This window comes from Cupressus sempervirens, chromosome 9 (genome assembly GCF_028749045.1).
Source record: "Cupressus sempervirens isolate cs-2001-9-10 chromosome 9, ASM2874904v1, whole genome shotgun sequence".
NCBI classification, from domain to species: Eukaryota; Viridiplantae; Streptophyta; class Pinopsida; order Cupressales; family Cupressaceae; genus Cupressus; species Cupressus sempervirens.
Genome location: NC_143126.1, coordinates 209,682,468 through 209,710,464, shown reverse-complemented (window position 1 = coordinate 209,710,464; position 27,997 = coordinate 209,682,468). Strand labels below are relative to the sequence as shown.

Below are 27,997 nucleotides of genomic sequence, written 5' to 3'. Positions count from 1 at the left end.
AAGGTCACTAAAATCGTAGACAAGGCTAGCATGAATAATTTTTTTGCGGAAGGAGAGGAGCCAATCCGATATAGATGAGGGTTTAAAAGGGACAAACTGCCAGCCCCATGTGACGATGTGTGCTTGGTTCTCATAAGGTATTTGATGTTGGAGGGCAGGTTTGGTGTTTGTTACTACTACCATTTCCCTTTGTTAAATCATTTTAGAAATAGGGATTTCATTTCTATCCCATTTTATCTTCTGCATGCTTTTGAGGATATGGTAGTGGATATTAGGGAAAAGAGAAGTAAAGGGCAAAACTATACTATAAAACATCAAGGCCTAATTTTTTGCCTCTACTAGTTTCACCTTGCCCTATGTCCCTTGAGGGTGGTGGTGGTTGACAACTAGCGCCATCGCTAGAATTCACCCTCGAACACTAGTATTGGTACTAAAATTCACACCCCCCGCCCCTCACCTTGCTAGGAAAACAAGAAAAAGAAAAAACCTGATATGTTTGTGGAACAAAAGGGTAATAAAAAGATAAAAGTTGAAAAACCTGTTGAGGTGGATGAAGAGGATTCAGAGGAGGAGGCTAGTGGTAAGGCAAGGAGGAGATCTGGTAGACTTGCCCAATCCTAGGCAAGGCATAAGCAGAAATCCAATAGATATAGGGTGGAGGAGGTTGAGGAGGAAAGCTCGGAAAATAATAAAAAAAAAAGGGAGGAGGAGGAAGAAGAAGAAGGAAAGGAGGGGGTGGAAAGAAGTATGAATTCAGAAGATAATTTTGTTGATAATGTGCAGACTCAGGGTTCTGCTAGTAATGCTGATACCACAGAGATCACACATGTGTCCGCAAGCTTCTCTCTCCAGCCCAACCTTCTGTGAAAAAAGTAGTAAAATGGATACCTCCCCCATAACTATCTCATCCACAGTTAAGGATAATTCTAAGGTTTTTACTAATCCAAAGGATTTGCAGGAAGAAATCCAAGTCCAAAAAACCAAGGAGGAAGCAAAGAAGGTGGAAATGGAAACCAAGGATGAGACAGAGGAGAAGGTGGAGCAGTATGCCAAATTGGAGAAGAGGGTTAAAGTTTTAGAGGAAGGGTTCTTTACCTTCTCTAAATTTAATCTCAAAGTCACCCACGTCGTGGCCACCACCCTCCAGCTCTTGGCATAGGAAAAGGAGGATATAGGAATGGATATGGAGGACCATAAGCTACTCTTCAAATTCCTTGCTGATGACTGGTCTCGGATTCTGCTGGCTGCGAAGGGGAAGGAGAAAAAAGAAAATTCAATTTTTTAGTTTAATGAGATCCTTGGATCCAAGACTTTTGTGTTTATCTGCTGTTTTTGGTTTTGCTGGTATCCAACTATATTTATGACTTGGGGTTGGTTTGTTATGCCAATAGTTATCTCGTTGAACTTTCGTAGTATTAGAGCTTCTGGACTTTTTAGTTTAGTTGTTCATAGTATTATACTATTTAATTACTAGTTGAAGCAACTTGTTTGAGGCTTTAGTTAGTTTTTTGTTTGCTGTAGGACATTGCTGGTAATGTGCTGGTTACCGGCTTTTTGCTTGTAAGGGCCGACCCCCTAGTTTTGGTCTTTTTTTATTTCAAAAACAAATATTGTTTCGTAAAAAAATTATTTAAATATTAATGGTTCCTAAGAAAATAGCCCATCCGACAATACGGTCTTACATTTTTTTAATCTGTTATATATAGGTTTGAAAGTGCAAAAACGGCCAATACGGCCATCAAATTCCAGGCCTACTAAGCCAGATAAGATTGGTGAGAGGGGTATCCTTTTACACCACCAAATTGCTTTATTTCCCATGTAGATCATACGGAGACAGGTGGAAGGGAATGCGACGAAGAGTGGGCTCATAGACCAAAGAAAACCCCGCAAAAAATGAAAGTAAATGTATAGCGCTCTGTGCACAGTTTTGTGCAAGTGGAAAGCTGATCCGCACAAGGGTAATATAGGTCCCGAAAAGTAGGATATAGTGCAGTCAAGATCGTATCCCTTCTCCTGGAGCATTTTGGTCAGGGAAGGAAATTTAATCTGGTTTCAAAGATGGGCCTATTGAGATGTACTTTGGGTCAATTCCATTGTACATCGTTCGTTGTGAAGTTAATGGTATGGTCACCTAGGACAAGATTCTTTAGCAGCATCAAAGGGGATTTAAATGCATACGAGATTCTAGGAGTACCAAACAACTGCAGCGATGTTGGAATCAAAACAGCATTTCGTAAGTTGGCAAAGGAAACTCATCCGGACTTGCATATACATGTGCAGGCCGATTTTCTGAAGGATCGTTTTGTCCACATTCTCTCTGCTTATGAGGTAATTATTCTTTCCGAATGCTAATTCTATGTGTGCAGCTGTTTTTTAATCTGTGTAAGCATTTTTAATGTCAAAATTTCAAATCTCAGTCAGGGACAGGATAATAAAAGTTGATTTTATGATTTCTTCGACAGTTTTCAACAAAAAGAACCTGCTCATTATTGATGTCAATTCAGAATTCTTATTCTTTTCCCGCAAGCAATTTATTTTGAGCTAATAAAACATAAACTCAAATACTTTTATTCATTTTTTATGTCCGACCAAGCTCAACCGTAGACTACCTGGCGCCAACGATTACTGCTATAGTGTGTGCTATCCAGAATAAATGAAAGCGGTGCCGCCAGTCCCACTATTCTATCTACTAATGTGAAGGAAGGGAAACATTTTTAAATAGGGAATGTCTCTCCAATATATAGAACAATTCGTGGATCTTTCGTAGATTAACAATTTTTATTAGAGCTTAACTTTGAGGGATAACAAGCATAAGATTACTATCAAGACACCCATATTCTGTGAATGTAATAACCCTGTCGGAGGTTTTTTTTTGGGGAATTGGATAATTTTTTTAAAGGCTGATGTGGGCTTAGTGCAAATCAGCAATGAGCGACCTTGTCAAAGCTATTCATTTCATACACTTACCCCGAGGATTGAAGCCACTTGAGGTTGTTTGAAATCATATCTCCATGGAGTTTTCAGATGGAAAATTAAGGGCTTTAAGTTTAGGGATCGCAGAACAGGGTCTACGAGGGGTGGCCCAACACATATATTACTTGAAAATTTATTTACAAAAACACGTATAAGGAATAAGTACAAGAATTGCAAATGAAACTTTGGCATATGATTTAGAATTTAAACCAATAAACATTGAAAACATGAAAATGATTCCATTGCACATTAACAATGGTGGTCAAAGTGTTGGAACTTTAGGCGAATATTAAGAATAAGTATAATAATTGAATTTGAAACTACCAAACATATGTGAATGATTGCATTGATTAATACTAACAATAGTGTTTGGAGGTTTGGTGTTAAGGGCAGTGCTTCTTGTGGCAGTTTGGGGATAGAGCCCTCAATGAGGTTAAGAGGAAGTATGGACGGGAATTGAAATCGGATCGGAATTGGCAAGGTCAAATTGAATCATGAATCGGCAAATTTAAAAAGCACTTGAAATTTAGCGAGTAACTTATTTCGTAAACCCTTTATCGCTGATTCAATTCACCGATTCACAAAAATTTGTTTGGTTTGAATCGAATTGCCGAATTGCGTGAATCATGTGAATCGTCGCGATTCTCGTTACTGTGGAAGTACCCCTTGCAAGGTTTTGTGGGTAGAGCCCCTAGTGGGGTCAAGGGGCAGGGCCTCTTGCAGAGGTATAGCAATAGAGTGTCAGTGCAGGATATATTTTACTTATTTTCTATTATGTAATTACTCGATGTATTTCTATGCATATATTTAAGCTACCTTAGGTAGGTTATGTGGCAACTAAGAGAGTTGGTTGAACTCACCCAAGCCACATGTCCTCACTTCTTATCCACCTGGTGGAGCTTATTTGCCAAAACTCATTGAGTGCTGGGATTGACTTCTGGTTTGACCTGATCACTGTACATATATGTACTAACATTATTCATTATAAACTTACTTCAGATTCGATGTTAGTAGTCACTTAGTGATCCTAATCCTAACGTGATATCAGGGCTAAACTAAGATAGTTTTCTGGTTCAATTTGGAGTCAAGGCATGGATTTGTGTAGAAGAAAGATTGATTGTATGATTCAGGTGTGCGACATCTTGTATTCTGTTTGCAGTGCAGTGCGTTTATTTTACAGGTCATGAACTCTTCTTGCAAAGGGCAATTAGGATAGGCAGCTTCATAGATAAATTTCCTCACAATATCTACAACACATGCTAAGTCCTAGCATGACCCTGATTAAGGGTTTGTTCACTTGTGTGCTATTTTGAGGGGTATGGTGCCTGAGTCATGAGTCTAAAGGTGTTTCACCAAATTTTTATGCCTCTTAACAGAGAGACATCATATGCACGGCAATGTCTCATCTGGTTTTAGAAAATTTTGGGTTCTCTGGTTGCAAGAAAAATCACGAGATTTGTACCTCTCTCATTGACATTGCATTACCAATTTCTGCATTTTTTTTTCTATGCCGAGATCTCTGTTGTTTGATGATTCACAGAGGGACTTGAAAATTTTATTTGGGGTTCCTTTTGTAAATGCCACATTGCATCGACCAGACTAAGATTTTAAACGTGATTTTGTTTATAGATGAGAATGCACTGATCATGAGTGCACCTGTTGCTGCACCAGCCAAGGCATAAGATATGGTGACCAAGGCTTCCAAGGGTTTGAAGCCCACACCTGCTCATCCTTACTACAGTGAGATGGTTGTGGAAACCACTAGCAGTCTCAAGCAAAGAATTGACTCCAACCCTCAAGCTATTATGAGGTTTCTGAAGACAAGTATAAGGCCGTTCTAATGCCCAATTCCTAGAAGAAGATCTCAGTTAAGCTCAAGAGCATGGTTGCCAAGAGGAAGCTCACAAAGGTCAAGGCTTCCTGGCGATTGTCTAAGAAAAAGATGAAGCTAAGATTTTTCAACAACTATGTACAACTAATTGCAGGGGATGTTGAGGATCTTGTCAAAAGTTATTTATAGAAACAGGACATTGGAATTTATCTTGTATTGTCTTTTTTATTTATTTTTGTTGTGCACTCTCTTGATGCATCTACAAGGGCACATTTCAGCGCAGGAGAGCACTTGAAGGGGGCCTCTACCATGCCTTGGAGGGCGCATGAATAGTAGACGACCTTTGAAGATTATATTTCATCGACCCTCAACGTCTATTAGCTGTTTCAAAAAATCTTTCCTTTGCAGTCCCATCGTTATCCTTTTGGGTCTCTCAATGGTTTTCACCATGTACAGTGCAAAACTAACTTCTTCTGAAGCATTATTGAGCTTTCCAACAGGGATACTCGGCATGATTTGAATGACTGAAGAAATAGGCGCCACCTCAGCTTGCATATCTTATAGGCTGTAATATCCTCCTAATAATGAAATGTAACATTGAACCATATTTATAATGAATTAAAATGATATATATATATATATATATGGAATAAATAATTGATTTGGACTGAAGAATAAATTATTAAAGAATAAAATGATCCAAGTGTAAACTTGGTGGAGGACATTCATTGCGAATGTCATAAAATGATCGAAGTGTAAACTTGGTGGAGGGCATTCATTATGAATGTCATAACATGACCCAAGATAATCTTGGTGGAGAACATTTGTTGCAAATGTTAATTAGTTCTTAAGGATATAAACTATTTAATAAGATTTATTGTGATTGTAACAATCTTTTATAATTATTATGTATTCTAATGTAACCCTAATGGTGGGGACATTCCAATGGTATCAGAGCATGATCTTGCCATCCTCTAGGGTGAAGAAAATTATAAAAAGAATAAACTAATGAATACAATTGTAAAAGAAGCCTAGAAATATGATTAAACAAATGATGAATCTAAGTTCGTACAAGTGATCTATTGTCAAGATAGGAGAAACAGAGTAAATCCACTCGAGATAGGTAGATTCCAAGATAAGTAAGGACACAAGTTCCAATCCTTGAGGAAAGAATCCAAGATGGGTGAGGACATTGTTTCAAATACCTTGAGGAAAGAGTCCAAGATAGGTAAGAAAATGATGCCAAAATCCCTGAGGAAAGAATCCAAGATGGGTACAAACATGTGGTCTCAATGCTTTGAGGGAACCTACTCATAGGTATGTATCTAGCGCCTTGCGACATTGAGATTTTCATCCTCTTAAGGAGGTAATGTATGAAACACAAAAAAGACTTGAGCTCAATATGCTAACCTATTCAATCTATGAATACCCAAGGAAAATAAATTGAAACTTTAGATATCGATCATACTAAATATTTTGATAATGAAGGTATCCGTATCAATCAAATTATGTTTGGAATCATTTGGGAAACTCACCTCAACATTATGAAATATATCAATCATATTATATCATTCAATCATAAAAAAAATTAAAAATTCACCATTATGCTCAATCAATTACATACTATTAAATAAGAATACATCTTACGTTCACCAATATGATTAGCATATTATCAATCAGAGTTGAACCACTTGTAGTATTCAATCTAACTCAAGATTGGAGAAGGAACTGAGAAGGGTAACAAGAATTCAAGATTCATTGATATTTAACAAATCAAATGAAAATATTAATTGCTTGAGGACAAGCAATTTTGGGAGGTAGGACTCTAATATCCCCCTAATAATGAAATGTAACATTGAACCATATTTATAATGAATTAAAATGATATATGTGTGTGTGTGTGTGTGTATGGAATAAATATTTGATTTGGACTGAATAATAAATTATTAAAGAATAAAATGATCCAAGTGTAAACTTGGTGGAGGGCATTCATTGCGAATGTCATAAAATGTTCCATGTGTAAACTTGGTCGAGGGCATTCATTATGAATGTCATAACATGACCCAAGATAATTTTGGTGGAGAACATTTGTTGCAAATGTTAATTAGTTCTTAAGGATATAAGCTATTTAATAAGATTTATTGTGGTTGTATCAATCTTTTATAATTATTATGTATTCTAATGTAGCCCTAATGGTGGGGACATTCCATAGGCTTAATAAATACCCTTTACCATTTTTATAAACTTATTTTATCCTTGGAAATATTTTCATTGCATTTGGCTTGTTCTTGTGTTCTTGGCTTGTTCTTGATTTATGTTTTCTTGAATTTAGGTTTGGATTTGCATTTTGTTGGCTGGATCTTGATCTTAAAATCTCCTCTCACTTATTTCCTTGATGGATGACTTGAAATTTGTTGATTTCTGTTTGAAGGCATTCAAACTTAATTTTGCCACAACCCTTTGGTCTATATGCATCTTCAAACCCTTCGGTCTCTATGCATCTTCAAATTTATGTGCTGATGACCAAAATTTGGGTGCCTTAGTTCTTTCACTATTTTTTGGCTCTTTTAGCCCTCACTTTTTGATTATTCCCTTTCTTGTCTTTTGGTGCTGGATCGTTCTTCTCCTTGGCTGTAGCTTTGGCTTTAGATTTTGAATATTTGTCACCCTTTGCCACAATACATCCTGCAACATCAATCTTTAATCAGATTTTAAATCCATTTTATCAGACTTAAGTTAAATTCCTAAGTTGCTAGATGCTGGTGTACTAAAATCAGTTATCTAAAATTTTATGGCAGACTTCAAAACTAAAGCATTTAGATCTCTAATGGCATGAAATAAATAGAATTCCTATCATTGTTTTGGTCCTACACATCATACCGATTCTCCCTGTTCAATTTCATTTTTCTGTTAGTCTGAGATCTAAAAAATAAAGCATAGTACAGAACTATAGAGTTCTGAAAATGATTGTAGATCTCTGTCCAAAACAGCAACACTGTTATATGAAGACCAAAATTTAAGTCTGGGATTGATTTCTCTTGATTTCAGACCTTGAATCCACAAGGGATGAGTGACATCAGAGTATAATTTGCTAGTAAATGATGTCATCAGTCATTGCTTGTCATGAACTCTCGAACAAAATTGCTGTGGATTGATTCCCATCAGTATCTGTATGCAGCCGTGCAATGAAAAATTGATTAAAAACTCTTTACTCCTAATCTTGCTGGTTCGAATTCATCCAGGTATTTGAAAATGATTTCTCTTATGTGTAGAAATGGCCCTTGTTTGTATAGATGATGCCTTGGATTGATTTCCCCAATACAATGCTATCAAATACGAGACCACATGTTTTGAGGCATGGGACCTATTTTGTTTGAATTTCAATCCATCCACCTCACTTAGGATCTAAAGGCCTCATCCTCATGCCTTGCACACAGATTTAGGGCTGCATTTATTGGCTTAGGGCCTGTCCAATGGTTTCAAGTTATACATTACATGCATAGAGCCTATCTTATTGAGTTTTGAGCCCATACATTTGGGCTATGGGGCCACTTGTAACTGGCTTTTACATCTGGTTATAAACTCTAGGTCACACTTCTTGCATTTAGAGCCATGTATTATAATTGCAGCCATATGTTTTCTGTTAGGACCTATGCTTTACTGAATTAATGCCCAGGTTTGGGACCACATTGCTTAATAAGATCCTCCCTATAATGCTAAGGAGACATGTTTTAAGTTAGGGGCGTATGCTTTGAACTTTGAGCCCATAAGTTTGGGATAAGGAAGCTGGTCTCATCAAATTTGGGCTTGATTGGGCTCACATGTTACACATTTGGGGCTTGATCCTAGAACAATGGGCCACACATTGTGTGTTGTGGCTCTATTTAGACCTTTGGGTCTACACATTACATATTTGGATCAGATTTAGGTCTCATTTTCATTTTAACCTTTAGGGTTACACATTACATATTATGATATAGCTTTGGGCTTACTTTTAAGACTTAGAGCCCACACACTAACCTCTTGAGGCCCACCCAATACATGTAATGTCCCTAATTTTGTGAGCATCAACTTTCAGAAGATTAGCCTACTTCCTGACCCTCATAGGCTAATGGAGTTGTTTAGAGGGTGTAGTTGGCAGAGCTATAGGCCAATTCCCACTCCAGTGGTTAGGGATTTTTAGGATTGCTCTTTGTTTGAGTTCAGATTAGCACATTTACTAATTACAATAAGTTACTATTTGGGAAAGTTACGGTTATTATTCTGACTTGGGAACCTGAACAGTTGGTAGTAACATGGAGTTGTGGGATGTTGACACAACTTCTAGTTTGGGATTTACTATATATGTTAAGTCAATTTATGGTCAGTGCTATATTTGGTAGGGGCACCTAGACTCATGGTATGCACAGTAATTGACTCATTTGTCGGTTGGCTCAGACTTATTATTTATAGTAAGTCAAGTATGCCCCTGTTGCTATTTTTAGCAGTACACCTGGACTTGGTCTCAGCAAAGCTCATCAATTGATTAAGTGGAATAAGTTTATAGGCTCAGGATTAAGGTATTAAGTATAAATAAAGAATTCTTTATTAATAACTAATCATTAAAGGGCTATAATATAAAGTATTCATAAAAGGGGGCCAATTGACCTAAATGAGTGCATTAAATGAACATTATAATAAATGGAGTGGATCTATTTATTATTTCCCTAAGTTAACATGGGATATAAAAGCTAATATATTAAATGTTTTAAAAGCACAAAAGCAAATGCATCAAAAACTAATTTATTTGTAAGTTATTAGTTCCTGTCTTTGGCAAGAAACTAATGGAATCATGAGGTTCCATATTAGTTACATAATCTAAAAATTTCAAGATATACTAATGTTTGCAAAAGCTATATTAATTTGTATGTTTTTTTGGAATTGAAAAGTACAATTTTAAAAAAATTGTATTGGTTCATGATGAAAAAGGCAATGAAATTTTTTAATTTTCTTCAACAAAAATACAAATATTTTTTCTAACACCTCTATTAATGAATGCATTAATTGCAACTAATCTTTTCCACATTTGTGACAAGTGGATAAACTTTAAAAAAAGAATCATTTTTCTATCACCTATATTAATAAATGCATTAATCACAACTTTATCTTTTCCACATTTATTACAAGTGGATAAAATTTAAAAAAAAACAATAATTTTTATCTTCCACCTCACAAATATGTCTAATTAATATTAATTATTCATGTCTATTTTCCTTACTAAGTTCAAATATAGACTTCGATGTTTTATATTTCTTATTTTAAATATATTTATTACTAGTTTTACATTGATGTTTATTTTTGTAATTTGTAAAATGTTATTCAAATATAGATATTTTAATCAAATATAGAGTTAAATATATTTCTTATTTTAAACACATTTATCATCTTCTACTATTTTACAATTTTGCTCAGTTTTTTTTATACCATTAATACAACCCCTCAAACTTACTACATATTTTGGTGCTTTTATTTAAGCAATCAACAATTTTTTTTAAAATTAAATATTTTAACTTACAATTGAATTGGTAGAAATGAGTAGTTCATTCATATAATATAATTTTTATTGTTATTTATATATTTCTTAAAATAATAAAATTATTAATATTTTTCAAATTCTCTTCAACTCTCTCTATTATTCTTCCTTTACTTGTCCTTATAATAACATATCATTCTTTCTTTTAGCTCTCTCTTCGTATAACATTATATCCCATGGGCCATAGGCATCCTTGATATCAACACTAGCGTAGTTGTATATATACAGAAAAATGTTATGAACGTTTCCATTTTAAAAGACACTTCAACATTTTCCATTAGTTTCTCATTAAACACAAAAAACTAATCTTGAGCCATAAGTTTCCATTAGTAAAATACAGATGCGTTGACAAGATAGAGATCATTGCAAAAGCTACTTCAGTCAACCATAAAAACATGAAGACAGGAACTTTGGCGCATGCGCCTCTTGTTTGAAATGTATTGGAGAAGATACTTGATTGATTTCAACTTGAGAAAATATAAAAAGCCAAAGAGTTATTTTCGATTCATTCTATTGTGCATCTGAAAATTGTGAATCTGTGAGAAGTTTTTGTGACAAGGCTTTTTAGAAGGAAGGGCTTGAGAAATTGGGAATTTCTTCAGCTATTGTGCACTTTGAATTGGTGAAACAATCTAGTGAATTGTGCCAGAAGGTGGTACATGTCATAGCCATCATTATGCTTCATATGGTGATCGAATTGGGAGGAAGTATCAACGTTTTATCTGAAAAACTATTTACAAGCACAAAGGGCATCTAATATTTTTGCAGATCGCTGCCACATAGAGGTCCTGCTTTTGGGAGTGAAGGTAGTTGCAGATCAATGAACAGTAGCAGTGACCATATTCCAGAGGCTGCGTTTGTATGATTTGGGGCATGTTTTGCTATTGAATGTCTCCAAACTGAGTTTGCATGCTGTGGCGTCACTTAGGGACATCATTAGATGGCTGTGATACCATTTTTGGTTGTCTATGACTGCATATAAAACAGCTCCAGGTTCTTTAGTTTATACAACTAAATAAATGTTGCTGCACGTGAATTTGTCAATGTAATTTTTAAATAGAAAGTCTGCAATAGTGTTAATAGCGAGTAGCTGCATTGTAATTTTGCCTATTTCAAAGCATTTTTTATTTGAATTCCATATTTTGTCAAAAATCATTTAACAGAAAACAATGCAAACCATTTACACTCATAAATCAAACCTTAGATATTGCATGCTAACTATTTGACGAAATGTCAAAAGTTCAAAATTGAGTTTCCAGGGTAAGAACCTACAAGGGTTCTAATAGTGGTATCAAAGCTTGCATACAAAGTGTTTGATAAAATGTCAAACATCCAAAATTAAGCAATCCAGTGTTTGTCACGAGTTAGAACCACAGTGGTTCTTAGTATCTTACAGTGGTATCAGAGCAGTTTCTTGCCATCCTGTGGTGTTTGGAAATCTTGTGTTCCCACGTGATATGTGAGTGATCAACATTCTTGCAATTGGTTCAATCATGGAAATAATTAGTAGATTAATTAAATAGGGAAATCAGATGAACGTTACACCATAGGATTTAATGGGTGATAGAAGGAAAGCAATGCTTAGCATGTTTGAGAAATATAACACTCTTCCCCCATGTGTTAAGAAAGATTTATCTTTTTATCATTTTGTGAACTTTCATCGAAAACTATATGGTATGTCTAGTTTAAAAAAGAAATAATGTTATAGGATAACTTGTGAGTTGTGACTTGTTTGCAAAAAGAGTTGGTTCATATAGTGACAGACAAATGGTGCTTGGTGGTTAGAGGATGAAAATTGAGGAAGTGGATGGTGCAGGGCACCTATCTCCTTATTCAAGAGTTGTCTTTTCATTGGATGCTGATGTAATAAGGATGTGTTAGCACCATCCATTTTCTTGTATTGTGCTGGTTTTATCCTTTTGTGTGGACAAGGATCTTTGTGGTCATCTTATAAACCAAAAGAGTCCTTAGTTCACTAGGATGTGTTTTTTTTGGTCTTTTATGTGTGTTTAGGAGTCATAATGCAAAAGTTGCCATGTTTTGCAAAATGTTGCTAATGCAACTCTTTTTGAAAAGTTGTCGTGACAGTTCATTTCAAATTCCCAATGTTCATAACCACCAAAAGCTGGTGTGCATTTGTGATAAATCCATCATTTGAACAAGTCTAGGGTGCCCTAGGACTTGAGTCATCACTTTGAGTGTTGTTGTGTTGAAAGATTGACCAAGGCATAGAAGTTTCTGTTGTGTGCACTCTGCTTCAAGTGGTATCAGAGTCACTAAGACTTTGTTAGGAAGAACAAGATGACAAAATGAGAAGATGTTGTGATGTGGAGTCTAATCAGACTCAGAGGTTTATTCGGCCCAATTTCCCTCCAGATTATTTATACGGGGGTTTCCAAGACAGGGTCAAGGGGTAGCACCCCTGCGGGGTCGTGGGGCAACACCCTAGGTACGCTCCCTGTCGCAGTACAGGGTGGGGTCGAGGGGCAACGCCCTTGCGGGGGTTTCCCGAAGCCAAAAATGCCTTTATATTGTAAAAGGCGTCGGCTACTATTTTTGTATTATTTTAGCCCTAATTTTGTAAGCGGCAAAAGCTTATATAAAAAGGCTTAGGGTTAGGGATTTTATTATGAATGGTGATATTGTAGCTTCTTGCGGCGGTATTGAGCTGTAAGGGATTACGGATTGTAATCATTGAATAATAATAATATTGGACTTGCTATTAGTGGATGTAGCCCAGGGATTGGGTGAACCACATTAAATCTTGGTGTCTTGTGTTCTCTTTTATGCGATCTACTATTTTCTGGTATTGGTTATATTTGCATGTAATTGTTATTTCTGTTTGAGGTTAATCCTAACAAGTGGTATCAAAGCCAGACAATCGTCGTTTTTTTTATCCAGACCGTTGCCACTTTTATTTTTTTTTGGCGATCCTCTGAGGAAGGTCTCATGGTTGAGTGAGAGCGATGGTAGACGAGGGTAAGTTGAGGGTTGGCAAGTTTAATGAGCAGAACTTTAGTTATGGAAAATGCAAATGGAGGACTATCTTTATTAGAAGGATTTATGGAAGCCGTTGGAAGGAAAAACAAAAAATCAGGGATCTATGGCAAATGACGACTGGGATCTTTTGGACAGAAAGGCACTTGAAAGCATTCGATTATGCCTGGCACCATTAGTGGCATTTAATATTACAAAAGTGAAGACAACAAAAGAGTTGATGCAAACCTGAGCAAAATTGTATGAAAAGCCCTCCACTTCAAACAAGGTATTTCTCATGAAGCGTTTATTTAATATGAAAATGATATAATGTGGATTTGTTGCGGATCATTTAAATGAGTTTAATACTATTACTAGTCAGTTATCTTCTATGGGTATCAATTGTGATGAAGAAATTAGGGCTCTCTTGATTTTGTGTTCTTTGCCTGAAAGCTGGAATGGCTTAGTGATGGTTGTGAGTAATTCTGTTTCTAGATCTAGTACCCTAAAATATGATGATGTGATCGGTGTTATTTTGGGTTAGGAAACTCGTAGGAAAACCTCAAGTGGATCCACATTAGGAAGTGCGTTGAACGCACAAAGCAGAGGCAAAATGACTGAGAGAGGAAATAATTCTAGAAATCATGAGAAATCAAGAGGATAGTCAAAGGGAAAGAGGTCTCAATCCAGAGGACTGAGAGATTGCTAGTACTGTGGGAAATCAGGGCATAAGAAGAAAGATTGCTGGACTCGAAAGAACAATGAAGGAGATAAACCAAAAGGGAACAATGAGGCAAATGTGGTAAGTAACAAATCTGAAGAGGACGCTTTGCTTCTGTCTTTAGAAAGTGTTGATGATTCATGGATTTTAGATTATAGTGCTTCATTTCATGATACACCTCATAGAGGTTATTTCATTGATTATGTCCAAGGGGATTTTGGGCTTTTTTAGTTGGGGGATAATGAACTTTGTCAGATTGTTGGAAAGAGAAAAGTTAAGATTAAGTTGTAGAATGGGAATCATTGGCTACTACATGAGGTAAGACATGTTCCAAGGCTGAGTAGAAATTTAATTTCAGCAGGACAACTCAGTGATGAGGGTTGTGTAGTTACTTTTAATGATAAAAATTGGAAGGTTTCAAAAGGTTCCCTTGTAGTAGCAAAATGTGTGAAATTAGGCACCCTATATCTTTGTAGAGGTCATATTGTTTCTTTTACTTTAATTGTTTCAAAGAAAAATGAATGTTCAGGAACAGTTGCTGCAGTTGAGTAGGGAGAACAAATAGTTTCTGTAGATTTTGATACAGCGCTGTGGCACAACAGACTTGGGCACATGAGTGAGAAAGGTATGAAAGTACTTCATTCAAAGAAAGTTTTACTAGGTTTGAAATGTGTTAATATGGATTTTTGTGAAAGTTGTGTATGGAAAACAAAAGAAAGTGAGTTCTGTAAAGACTGGGAAGGAAAATAAAAATGAGAAATTAGAGCTTGTGAATACAGATGATGTATGGGGACCAACTCAGGTATCCTCCCTTGGTGGCTCTCATTATTATGTTACATTTATTGATGATGCAACTAGAAAAGTATGAGTTTATTTCCTTAGACAAAAATTTGATGTATTTCAAACTTTTAAGAAATGGAAATGCTTGGTTGAAAATAAGATTCCTTAGACATTAAAATGTCTTAGATCTGATAATGGTGGTGAGTATTGCAGTCATGAATTTGAAGATTATTGCTCCACTAATAGTATTCGTAGATAGAAAATTGTTCGAAGGACTCCATAAGAAAATGGAGTGGCTGAACGCATGAACAAGACTATAATGGAGCGTGCAAGAAGTATGAGGTTGCATGCTGGGTTGCTCTTAAACATGTGCGCAAAGGCTGTTAATACTGGTGTATATTTGATTAATAGAGGTCCCTCTACTCCTTTGGGTTGTGGTATTCCAAAGGACGGATGGAGTGGTAAGAAAGTGAGTTATTCTTTTCTTAGAACTTTTGGTTGTGAAGCATTTGCTCATATAGATTTTGAAAATAGCACCAAGCGGGAAGCAAAGTCAAAGAAATGTGTATTTGTTGGATATGACATTAATGGATTTGGTTATAAGCTTTGGGATTTTGAAAATCGTAAAATTATAAAAAGCAGGGATGTCATATTCAATGAGAAAGTGTTGTACAAAGCTCTATTGCAGCAACATGAGAAGAAAGAAAATGATTATGTAGTGCTGGATGATACTTCAAAAGCGGATGTTCCAGCAATTCCTCATGATGTGCAACAACCGCAACAACAAATACCATACACCCCAGTGAATGTTAGATAGTCAACAAGGATGAGTAGACCTCTAGAAATTTTTTCTCCTTGTATTCTATTTTACTTACTGATGCTGGTGAACCTGAATGTTATGATGAAGCTATGTAGGTGGATACAAAGATTCAGTGAGAGTCTACCATGAAAGAAGAAATGGACTCTTTGCTGAAAAATAAGACATTGAATTTATGTAAGTTGCTTTTAGGTAAAGGGCTTTATGGAATAAGTGGGTTTACAGGTTAAAAGAAGAGGTTGGAGGTAAGAAAAGATTTAAAGCCAGGTTAGTTGTAAAAGGATTTGCACAGCAAAAAGACATTGGTTTTGATGAGACATTCTCTCCTGTTTTTAAGATGACTTCTATTCGTACTGTTTTAAGTATTGTTGCTACTGAAGATTTGCATTTGGAGCAACTTGATGTTAAAACCACTTTCCTTCATGGTGATTTGGATGAAGAGATCTATATGGCTCAGCCACAGGGATTTGAGGTCAAGGGTAAGGAGAACTTAGTGTGCAGATTGAAGAAAAGTTTATATGGCTTGAAGCAAGCACCTTGGCAATGGTATTTGAAATTTGACAGGTTTATGCATGAGCATGGATATAGTAGGTGTCATTCAGATCCTTGTGTTTATTTTAAGAGGTTGGATGATGACAACTACATTATTTTATGTTTATATGTTGATGATATGCTTGTAGCTGGCTCTAACATGGATCATATTAAGGGGCTGAAACGCCAGTTAGCACATGTATTTGCTATGAGGGATTTGGGGGCAGTAAAACAAATCCTTGGTATGAAGATTTGTAGAGATAGGAAGAACAAGAAATTGACATTATCTCAGACTGATTATATTGAGGTGTTGCAACGTTTCTCTATGGAGAATGCTAAATCTATCAGCACACCTTTACTTGGTCATTTGAAGTTGACTAAGGAGATATGTCCCAAGACACAAGAAGAGGACAAGATGTCTAAGGTACCTTATGCTTCAGCTGTAGGAAACTTGATGTATGCTTATGGTATGTACTAGGCTAGATATTGCACATGCAGTGGGAGTTGTTAGCAGGCATATGAGTCATCCAGGGCTTGAGCATTGGACTATAGTTAAATGGATTCTCAGATATTTGAGAGGAACATCCAGTAAGTGTTTACACTTTGGGGGCTCTGCTACTGATTTACAGGGCTATGTTGACTTAGATTTGGTAGGGGATATTGATACTAGGAAGAGTACTACAGGTTCTGTATTTACTGTTGGTGGGGCAGCTGTGAGCTGAGTTTCTAGGGTACAAAAGGTTAATGCTTTATCCACTACAAAGGCAGAGTATGTTGCTGCTACAGAGGCAACCAAGGAGATGATATGGCTTCAATTCTTCATGGAAGAGTTGGGCACCCTCAGAAGGATAATTATTTGTTCACAGATAGCCAGAGTGCCATTTATCTTGCAAAGAATTTAGCTCTGCATTCAAAGATAAAACACATACAGCTGCGGTACCATTTCATTCGGTTAGTTTTGGATAATGGACAGTTAAAGTTGAAGAAGATACATACAAATGACAATCCAGTGGATATGTTTACAAAGGTTGTGACAAGGGAGAAGCTAAATTCTTCTTCGGCTTTGGTTGGTCTTCTAGACTGACCAAAATAAAAAAAAGTAGAGTCTAGGGTGGTTTGATATTCGAGTGGGAGCTATAGGTTTAGCAGTGCTATGATCAGTCTCCATGTGGGAGGTTATTATTGTGGAGTCTGATCATTCTCCAAGTGGGAGATTGTTGTGATGTGGAGCCTAATCAGACTTAAGAGGTTTATTCGCCATAGTTTCCCTCTAGATTATTTATACAGGGGTCCAAGATGGGGTCAAGGGGCAGCGCCCTTGCGGGGTCCTCCAGGTGCGCTCCCTATTGCAATACAGGGTGGGGTCGAGCCCCTGTGGGGGTTTATGGGGGCAGCGCCCCCAAAGCCAAAAATGCCCCTATATTGTAAAAGCCATCGGCTACTATTTTTGTATTATTCTAGCCCTAATTTTGTAAGCGTCAAAAGCTTGTATAAAAAGGCTTAGGGTTAGGGATTTCATTATGAATGGTGACATTGTAGCTTCTTGCAACGATATTGAGTTGTAAGGGATTATGGATTGTAATCAGGTTGTAATCACTGGTTAATAATAATATTGGACTTGCTGTTGGTGGACGTAGCCCAGGGATTGGGTGAACCACGTTAAATCTTGGTGTCTTGTATTCTCTTTTATGTGATCTACTATTTTCTGGTATTGGTTATATTTGCATATAACTGTTATTTCTGTCTGAGGTTAATCCTAACAGAAGATATTCCCTTAAGGATAACCAATATTGAATTAGCAAAGATAGTGAAGGAGTAGATGGCTGAAAGCATAACAGTCAGGGAGGAGAATAGAACCATGAGAGAAATTGAAAAGTTGAAGGGGCAAATGCATAAAGGAGACCATGAGGAGTCTGAGGGAGAAGAAAGGGAAGATGATGACTTGCCTAATGTACCTGAAGATCAGAGAATTATTGTAGCAGCCCTATAGAGGGTAGGAAGGAAAGATAAAGGAGACTTTCCCATGTTTGATGGGAAGCTAGAACCAGAGGCATGTATGGAGTGTCTAGAGGCCCTTGAAAACCATTTCTTGTCTGATGGCATACTTGCAAATCAAAAGGTGAAGACAACAAAAGCCAAGTTGAAAGGCCCAACCCTAAGTTGGTGGAATTTCCTTCAAAATGAGAGAGTGGAAGAAGATAAGCAACCCATCTCCACATAGAAGATGATGGCAGAGATCATAAAACATTTAATTCCTGAGGATTATGAAGTGATGCTCCACAAGAAATTGGATGTAAGTACCTATACTGAAGAATTTCATACCCTAACTCTTAGGGCTAAGATGTATGAAAATGAGCAACAAAAACTTGCAAGGTATATAAATGGACTTATATATAATATACAAGATGAACTAACTTTGTTATCAATAGATTTAGTCCATAAATGCTATCAACTTGCCCTCAAGATTGAGGAAAAACAGAAAAGGAGAGGTCCCAAGGAACCAGGGAGAAACTAGTAGCAGTGAAGGTGCAGAAAATGATGACAGTAGCAGAGGTTCCTTTAGAGGCAGATTTGGAGGAAGGGGAGCAAATGTCTTTACTGGCAGGTGTTTCTCTTGCAATTAGATTGGACATCAATGTTTCAGATGTCCAAAGAAGATGGGTACAAACAGTAAAGGAGAGAGGAGAATACAATTAACCCAAGATGAAGAGTGTCAAAGCACAACTTCCTTCCATATTGCAACTTCTTCAAAACATGCAGGCCTTGAAAGTGGAGAGAGTCTGATGTTTAATCGGTCACTCTTGGTGCCACTCAACAAGGAGCCTCCTCAAAGAAAATCCATTTTCAAGACAACATGTAAGGTGAAAGGAAAGGTATGTAAAGTAATTGTTGATTCAGGCATGTAAAGTAATTGTTGAAACTCTATAGCGATTTCATGGTTGAGTAAGGAGCAACAAACTTTGGTTAATGAACAATGTTGTGTTTGAGTTACAAATGGATGAATGTAATGTCCCCATTTTTGCTAGCATTGGAGTTTCGGAGATTAGCCTATTATTGTGATCTTCGTAGGCTAATTATTGTGGATAGAGGGTCTTTTGAGGCAAAGGCTTGGCTTGGGAGGATCTTGTTTTCTCCGCATTTTAGTAAGCTACAAGTTGGTCTTTGTTTGGCTCAGATGTGACTTTGTGTGGGCTTAATTTTTGTAACATAACAATTTTTCATAACAAATTTTAATCTCATATATATCAAATTTTATAAGTAACTGATTCCATTTCACATATCATTGATTTCTACCAATTGATTATAATCGAAAGAAACTGTTAACTATATTTCATATTCAGCTGATTTTACGAGAATCAAAAAGAAATATTTATGCATTGATAACAATTTATCTACTTCTAACATTTTCAACTGAAAATAAAGTAATGACTAATTATCAACTAAAATGCTTAATCAACATAAAGGTAAATGTTTTAAAGTATCTATCTATTCATCCAAGGGTAAAAAGTAAATGAACTTACAATATTAACAAAGGAGTTCCTTTATCTCGTTGTCCAAGCTTTGACATTGGTGAGAGGAGAAGCATTGACTTAGGCTTAACCTGCTAACCGCGGACCATTACTTATCCCCACTCATCCTAAATTAATAGAACGACCCTCCCTACCTTGGGATTGGGCTTGGGATGTTCATAAGCCTAGCCATTTGAGTAATCAGGTGGGTTGAGTGTCCCAACAGTTATTCTCCAAAATAACTGAAGCGTCTAGACAAGCAACAAAGATCACATATTCGGCACATCTGCCTAATTTCTACCTTGGCCAAGGATTTCAAGTTGGGTCTACAAACCCGATCTCCACCACTCGACTTGACAACATATTTCATAATTGGAACATGCATGAGCTATTATAGTTTTCTGGTTTATTATTAATTTATTTTGATTCCATTCTTGTTTGTGCAGGCTCTTTGCACCTCCTCACCTTTTCAGGCTACCATGCCGGTGATTCCTAGGTGCTTGCGAGTTTATATCCACTATAATTGCTTAACACCTCTCCACCTATAGTGGCATTATTGCCAGTGAATTCCTTAGTGTTGGATTCATGATATTATTTCCATGCTTGTATGGTATGAATGAATGTATTACATTCTGAGCTGAATTTAATTGCTCACAGTTGTCATTGCATTTCCATCTCTTATATACATGATTGATACACACTTATGAATGAAGAAACATCTATGATATTATTACGGGTTCCAAGAACAAGAATTCTATTACTGTTCACCATGAATCAGTCTGTGATTATATTGGTTTCAGCATTTGGATTTTACACAAACAAGATACTCGATTGTCTCAACAATATGGAAAGTTATACTATCATGGCTAATAGTATCTGAACTTGATTCTTATGATAAACCCAACTCATGTCAGACATAGCAATATGAAAGGAAATAAAGAAATGAATCTTGGTCATGGGTTATTTTTACGTGACTTCTTTATCTGCTTCTAAACCCCGTAGTAGGAAGAAGAGACTCTGCTCCTTGCTGAGAACTCGCAGATTATAGAGATGTGATAGTGATACGGGGAAAATGGATGAACAGTGAATGAGGTCGGAGTTATTTCTGATTTCTCCACTCTATTAAAAAAAACGTAGAGGATGGCAAGCCATTGATAATAAAGAAGGAAGAATGGGTCGTATGATACGATCACGATTCTTTGTAATTAAAGAAGCAACTTGCCTCTTTGGCTACCATAAGTTACAAGAAGCCATTTGAAAGCCATTCAAATCGATTAAAAAGAAAAGAAAAGGAGGGAAAGAAAGAAAATAAGAAGTGAAGTAGTTTTTATTATTATTATGCATCCTTATGTACATTCATGTGCATGTATCGATAAAGTGGCATCATTAGATTATAACTTATAATTTATTTGTGTCACCTTATTTTTGTGTACGTATGTTCGTATTTTAGAGTGTATAATAATGATTAAATAATAAATTCATTGATAATTGTTTAAAGGTATGAATTATGTTTAATTTATATTATTTATTATAATGTTCCTTTAATAGCTCATGCAGTTCCATAATGTAACATGTCAAATCCTAGTAACCTTGCTAGGGTAGTCTTAGGTAAAACTTGTCGATTTTGATGACTGGTCCATTCGACCATCCCCTTCTGATGACCCCATTTAACAATGCTTCCCCTCTCTTCAGTCTTCTTCCTGCAATCACTCAAACAAACATTCTTGCGAAGACACTAATTCAAGATATATTAATTGTTAATTCAAAACCATTGCCGATCATCTAGTGACCGTTAGAGATTTCATCAATGTCTAAATAACTAACTCATTTCACATGATCATGAAAATATCTCATTATCAGTTAATACGACACATGATTAGAAAGAAATAAATTGATACAACGGCTAAAATTAACTAACTCACCTCACATGATCAGGAAGAAATAAATTGATACAACGGCTATAATTAACTATCTCACTTAACATGATCGGGAAGAAATAAATTGATACAACGACTATAATTAACTAACTCACTTCACATGATAATAATTCATTAAACCAATGGCTATGTTCAATTTAAAATTTAGGGAAAAAGTTTTGGATGTAACAATTTTGGTGTACTTACTATTTGTGGTAAGTTGGGTGTTGATTGAGATGAACCCTTTCTAATTTTGGAAAGTGTACTTGGTCACATGGAGAAATAATAGGTATGACTCCTATTTCAGACGACATATTTAAATGATGAGTATTTTGTGAGTTATTATATTTTTAGTGGCCAAATTATTATTAATTATTAAATGGCTTATTATAAAGTTATAATTTAACTTTATAATTTCACTTAAGTTGAGAGTTGAGTTATTGTTGGAAAGTGCCATTTATTAATTAGTGAAGCCAAGTCAAGTGAGAGAATCTAAAGGAAGCTTCTAATTAATGTTGTCTAGTGAAGCTTCTTGAGTGAAGTTACATTTTGGCAACAAAAGGGAATTTGGAGGTTATAAATACAAGCTCATTTGTTGAGAAAAGCATGCTTAGATATTTTATTTGCTTTTGATGCCTTTGTGGCTTTTTCTAAGTTCTGATTTATGTGCCTTTGCTGAAGTATAAGGGTTTGAATTCTGAATTGTTCCATTGGATCTACAACTGAAGTATTGTAGATTCGAATCTGAGATTTGGTTGGAGGTTGGCTTGCAATTTGCTGCTGTTGTATAACATTTTGCATATCTCCTATTGTTTTGCTGTAGGTAAGGACAGTAATCTTGATTATTATATACTTATTGAAGCATCGGGCTAAGGGTTTGGAGTTTTAGAATTGAGCATTGATCCTGCAGCTAAGGTATTGTGGATCAATTTCTTAAGGTTTGCATCTTCCATTTCTGTCATTACTCTTGCTTGGAAGATAGTGTGTAAAATTCTGAGATGTAACTTGATTCAATGCTGATGTAAATTGAATTGAGAGATAAATAAGGAGTAGTTCAGTTTTCTTTTTAGTTACATGGCATATTAAATCAAATGCAAATCTATCATTGCCATTGAATTGAGCTTGGTCATCGTCAATGTTGTTCAAAAATTGTCTAATCTTGGTGAATGTGATTTAGTGATTTAATCAGCCTTGGAGTTCTTTTCAGTAGTATTGGCATTGTATGCTAATTGTTTTGACATAATGTCAAAAGTCAGAAATATTAGTTTGTTAGAGCTGTAGCCACGTAGGGTTATTTCAGTGAATATAGGGATAGGGTGATGTGTGAAATTGTAGACATGGATGCTTGTCATATCCTTCTAGGTAGTCCTTGACGGTATGATACTAATGCACATCATGATGGGAAAACCAATGTATATACCCTAACCAAGGATGGAGAAACTTTTAACACCTTTGGTAGGAGAACCTAAGGATAAGGATGTGTCTAGTACTATCATGATGGTCGGGGAGAAAGAGTTCTTGAAAAGCCTTAAAGAAGATAAAGTACCATGTTTTACTATTGTGTTGAAACCTAAGGAGAGCATGCCTAGAAAAGAGAAAAAAAAACAAGAAGCCTTGAGGAATGCTGGTCGAGAGGAGGTTACAAATTTGCTAGATAAGTATGAAGGCATTATTGCAAATAGTCAAACTGAAACTCTACCACCACCTAGAGAGATTAGTCATTGCATTGACCTAATACCAGGATCTACTCTACCAAATAAAGCAACCTACAACCTTACACCAGAGCAAAATGCAGAAGTTGCTAGGTAGATCCAAGGACTTTTAGACAAGGGGTTTATAAGAAAAAGCATTTGTCCATGTGCTGTCCTTGCAGTCCTTGCACCTAAGAAGCAAGGGACATGGCGGTTATGCATTGACTCAAGAGCAATCAACAAAATAACTATAAGATATTGTTTCCCAATGCCAAGAATGGAAGACCTCATGGATTGTTTGTGGGGTGCTAAATTCTATTCCAAAATTGACCTTAAAAGTGGTTATCACCAGATAAGGATTAGAGAGGGGGATGAGTGGAAGACCGCCTTAAGACTAATGAAGGCTTGTTCAAATGGTTAGTTATGCCTTTTGGATTGTCAAATGCCCCTAGCACGTTTATGAGGTTAATGAATGAAGTTTTGAAGACTTTTCTTAACAAGTTCATTGTGTTCTATTTGGATGATATTCTAATTTTCAGCAATAGTAGGGTAGAGCACCTTCATTATATTGACTTGGTTTTGCAGAGACTTCATGAAGAGGATTTGAAGATAAATTTGGAAAATTGTTCTTTCTTGTAGGAAGAATTGGTATTTATGGGTTTTGTGATTTCCAAAGACAGCTTGAAGATGGATCCCACTAGGGTAGAAGCCATACTGAATTGGTCACCTCCTACTTCAGCACCTGAGGTAAAAAGTTTCCATGGCTTGTGTAGTTTTTACAGAAAATTTATAGGTAACTTTAGTGGTATATGCACATCCATCATCAATACCATTAAGGGGGGTAGAAAATGTGTTTTTGAATGGACTAGAGGCAAATGATTCATTTGAGTTCTTGAAGAAGAAAATTGCAGAACAACCAGGCCTTGTATTCCTGATTTTCATGAAGTCTTTGTGGTAGAATGTGTTGCAAGTAATTAGTCAAGATGGAAGGCCAGTTGCTTTCTTTAGTGAAAAACTGAATGAGGCCAAACAAAAGTACTCTACATATGACCTAGAGCTCTATGCTATGGTACAATCACTCAGAAAATGGAGGCACTACCTTTTACCAAAAGAATTCATTCTTACCGATAATCATGTTCTTAGTTTCTTGAATAGGCAAGAAAAACGTCATCATAGGCATGTGAAGTGGATGGACTTTTTGCAATCTTATACCTTCATATTCAAACATAAAAAAAGGTATTGCTAATAAGGTTGCTGATGCTCTCAGTAGGAGAAACTTGACAGTTCAGAATATTGCTTTGGAAAGTGTAGGGATTTCAGCTATCAAAGACATGTATGAAGAAGATGAGGGCTTAAAAGATATCTACAAGGTATTTGTGGACATGACAGAAAGGTACCATACAGAATTTTCTGAATTTCTTATTCAAGATGGTTATATGTTTAAAGGTGGATTGCTTTGTGTTCCAAGAAGTTCCATAAGGGAAAATATCATAAAGGAGAGACATTGTGGCAGCCTAGCAGGACATTTTGGAGTGTACAAGACCTTGGAGTCTGTTAGGATATTCTATTTTTGGCCTAAGTTGCAGACTGATGTAAGAAAATTTGTTGAAACTTTTGGAGTTTGTCAAAAATCTAAAGGTCATACTTCTAATGTAGGACTTTATACTCCACTTCCAATCCCATCAAAACCTTGGGATTCAATAAGTATGGATTTTCTTCTAGGACTGCCAAGACAAAAACAGGTCATGATAGTGTGTTTGTGGTAGTTGATAGGTTCTCCAAAATGGCACACTTTATCTCCTGTAGAACCACACATGATGCTTCACATATTGCCAGGTTGTTGTTCAAGGAAATTGTCAAGTTACATGGATTCCAATGTCTATCATTTCCGACAGAGATCCTAAGTTTCTAGGCCACTTTTGGAGGACATTATGGAAGAAACTAGGAACAAATGTTTGTCTTTCACAAGCATACCATCGTCAATCTGATGGACAAACTGAGGTAATCAATAGATCACTTGGTAATTTGTTGAGATGTCTAACCCAGGAGCATGGTTCAAGTTGGGATTCTATTCTTGCCCAAGCTGAGTTTGCCTATAACGATTCTGTCAATAGAAGCACAGGCAGAACTCCTTCTCAGATTGTGTATGGTGTTCACCCAAGGGGTGTCTTGGAGCTCAGAAGTATTGCAGACATGGAGAAGCCTAGTGCTTTGGCTAATGACTTTGTGACAGCCATGAAGGACATTCATGAACAAGGTAAATATAAGTTGCAGCACACCACAAAGAAATATAAAGAATATGCTGACAGAAAAAGGAGGGAGTTGCATTTTCAGATTGGTGATCTAGTGATGGTCCATTTGAAGAAGGAAAGAATGCCAAGAGGGAGTCATACCAAACTGATGATGAAAAAGATGGACCCTACAAGATCCTAAAGAAATGTGGTTCAAATGCTTATCATATTGATCTTCCTTATATTCATTTGTCACCCATTTTTAATGTTGCTGGCCTTTATGCTTACAAAGGTACTGTCGATGATTATTTTGTTGCAGGTGACAGAAGTTCCCAATATGACGAGTTGCTGAAAAATCTCCTCAAGCCACCTACATTGGAGATTGAATGCATTTTGGACAAAAGGGTGGTCAAGGAAACAAGGACTTACTATGAGTATTGGTTTAATGGAAAGGTAAACGTTTGGAAGATGCTTCATGGATGACCAAAGAAGCCATTGAGAAAGTTGGATTCACTTTTTCCACCATTCCACTCGAAGGGACTTGAATTTCTTTCAAGCCTGGTAGCATGGTGTAGGGCACCTATCTCCTTATTCAGGAGTTGTCTTTTCATTGAATGTTGATGTAATAAGGATGTGTTGGCACCATCCATTTTCTTGTATTGTGTTGGTTTTATCCTTTTGTGTGGACAAGGATCTTTGTGGTCATCTTATAAACCAAAAGTGTCCTTAGTTCACTATGATGTGTTTTTTTTTGGTCTTTTGTGTGTTTCGGAGTCATAATGCAAAAGTTGTCATGTTTTGTAAAATGTTGCTAATGCAACTTATTGAAAAGTTGTCATGAAAGTGCATTTCAACTTCCCAACGTTCATAACCACCAAAAGTTGGTTTGAATCAGTTGGTTGAAGAAATTTTAAGGGATATGACATCTTGCCATAGGAGATCATCAGATTGTACGGACTGTGGCAGCATTTTTATGAAAGAAAACCTGTTTTCTGGAGAAACACTTGTTCTGTATGGCCTTGTATGGATTGATTCAATCAAATAATGCTTGTGTTAAGTTGGATTCTTGAATTAGCTTTCATTTGCATCTGGTTTGGTCCCATTTGGTTTTGGTTGGAGAAAGTTACAACATTTTGTCTGACCATAGGTCTGAAACCCTCAAATTCAGGGTTTGAAACAAAGATGCGGCCCTAACTTGCAAGTTCACCATTGGAATCTAATGCCACTTGGTGAAATGCAAGTTAGGACATTGTATTTTATGATTCCAAAAGGCCAGGACAGGAAAAGCTTGTTTGCTATTTATAATTTGATGCCCTAGGCTAAATAAGCCCATGTATTTAGCCTGAAATGAACTGTTTTGAGCGTAGTATCAGCATAAGAAGGTTGTGGGTTCTAATATTCAGATGAATTGGACCAAACTAAGTTTGTAGAAGGTCACCAAGCTACTGGATTGATTTCATGCACCCAATTTGAAGCATTTCTATCAAGCCCTAGCTTTACTTGATCAATTAGGCTAAAGTGCCGTTTGAAAGTGTTTGTGTTGCAGGAGTGAGATTGCTTCTTGGTATCTGAGGGAGTGAAAGTGTTATACTTGAGTAGGTTGAATCCATCACAAAAGTTCCTGAGTCCACAACCTTACCCTTGTTTTAGAGGAAAGTTGCTAGGAGAGACCTAGTTGGAAAGAAGGCTAAAAGCCACAAAATTGCAATTTGTGTGTCCAAACTTTGCGAGGTGTTTTGATTGTTGGTATTTGTGATAAATCCATCATTTGAACAAGTCTAGGGTGCCGTAGGACTCGAGTCATCGCTTTGAGTGTTGTTGTGTTGAAAGATTGACCAAGGCCATAGAAGTTTCTGTTGTGTGCACTCTGCATCAGTGGACAATAACAGTTCCAATTTTTATCTCAGAAATTATATTGGTGAGCTTACTCATGAGATAACAACCATTCCATGTGTGAAAGATGGTTGCATGGAGTTTCACAATGTAGACACTCAAGGTTTGGGTGTTAGAACTAAGATATGTGATGCAGATGTAGGCCACAACAAATCTGATTTTTTCAGACATGGGAAAATAAATCAGAAAATCAGCAGTTGATAATAGGTCCAGGATTGTGACTTGCAGTGACATTGGAAGCGGAAGTTTGTGAAGAGATTGACAGAACAACATCTTCCACTTGACTAGTTGAGCTATCTTTTGAGGTACATAGCAGCAGTACCTTGATTGATGATGCCAGTGCTGATGATAGCATACATGATGTTGATCACGAAGTGAGTTTAGTGGATACAACCTCCTTTAATAGTGCATATTTCGATTCAAAGAGCTTGCTTGAATGTCATGAACTTTAGAGACATCAGTTGGTTGGGCAATGAAAAGTGAATGATAGTATGATTGTCACAACCATTGAGAATTTTGATGTTGCTTGCTAGATGTTAGTTACCTATGATTGGAG

At 36.4% G+C, this 27,997-nt stretch overlaps 1 protein-coding gene across 2 annotated transcripts in view; it reads left to right on the top strand.

Moving 5' to 3' along the window:
* The first annotated feature begins 1,809 nt into the window (after nucleotides 1-1,809).
* LOC149538234 (Chaperone DnaJ-domain superfamily protein) overlaps nucleotides 1,810-27,997 on the top strand; it is a 153,280-nt gene continuing 127,092 nt past the window's right edge. Inside the window, exon 1 of one of the 2 annotated variants that reach the window (XM_089799610.1) lies at nucleotides 1,810-2,328. In XM_089799610.1, the coding sequence (XP_089655736.1) occupies nucleotides 2,059-2,328 (270 nt within the window). In that variant the 5' untranslated portion in view covers nucleotides 1,810-2,058. The remainder of the gene's footprint in view (nucleotides 2,329-27,997) is intronic. The other variant, XM_089799609.1, reaches the window with a different exon arrangement.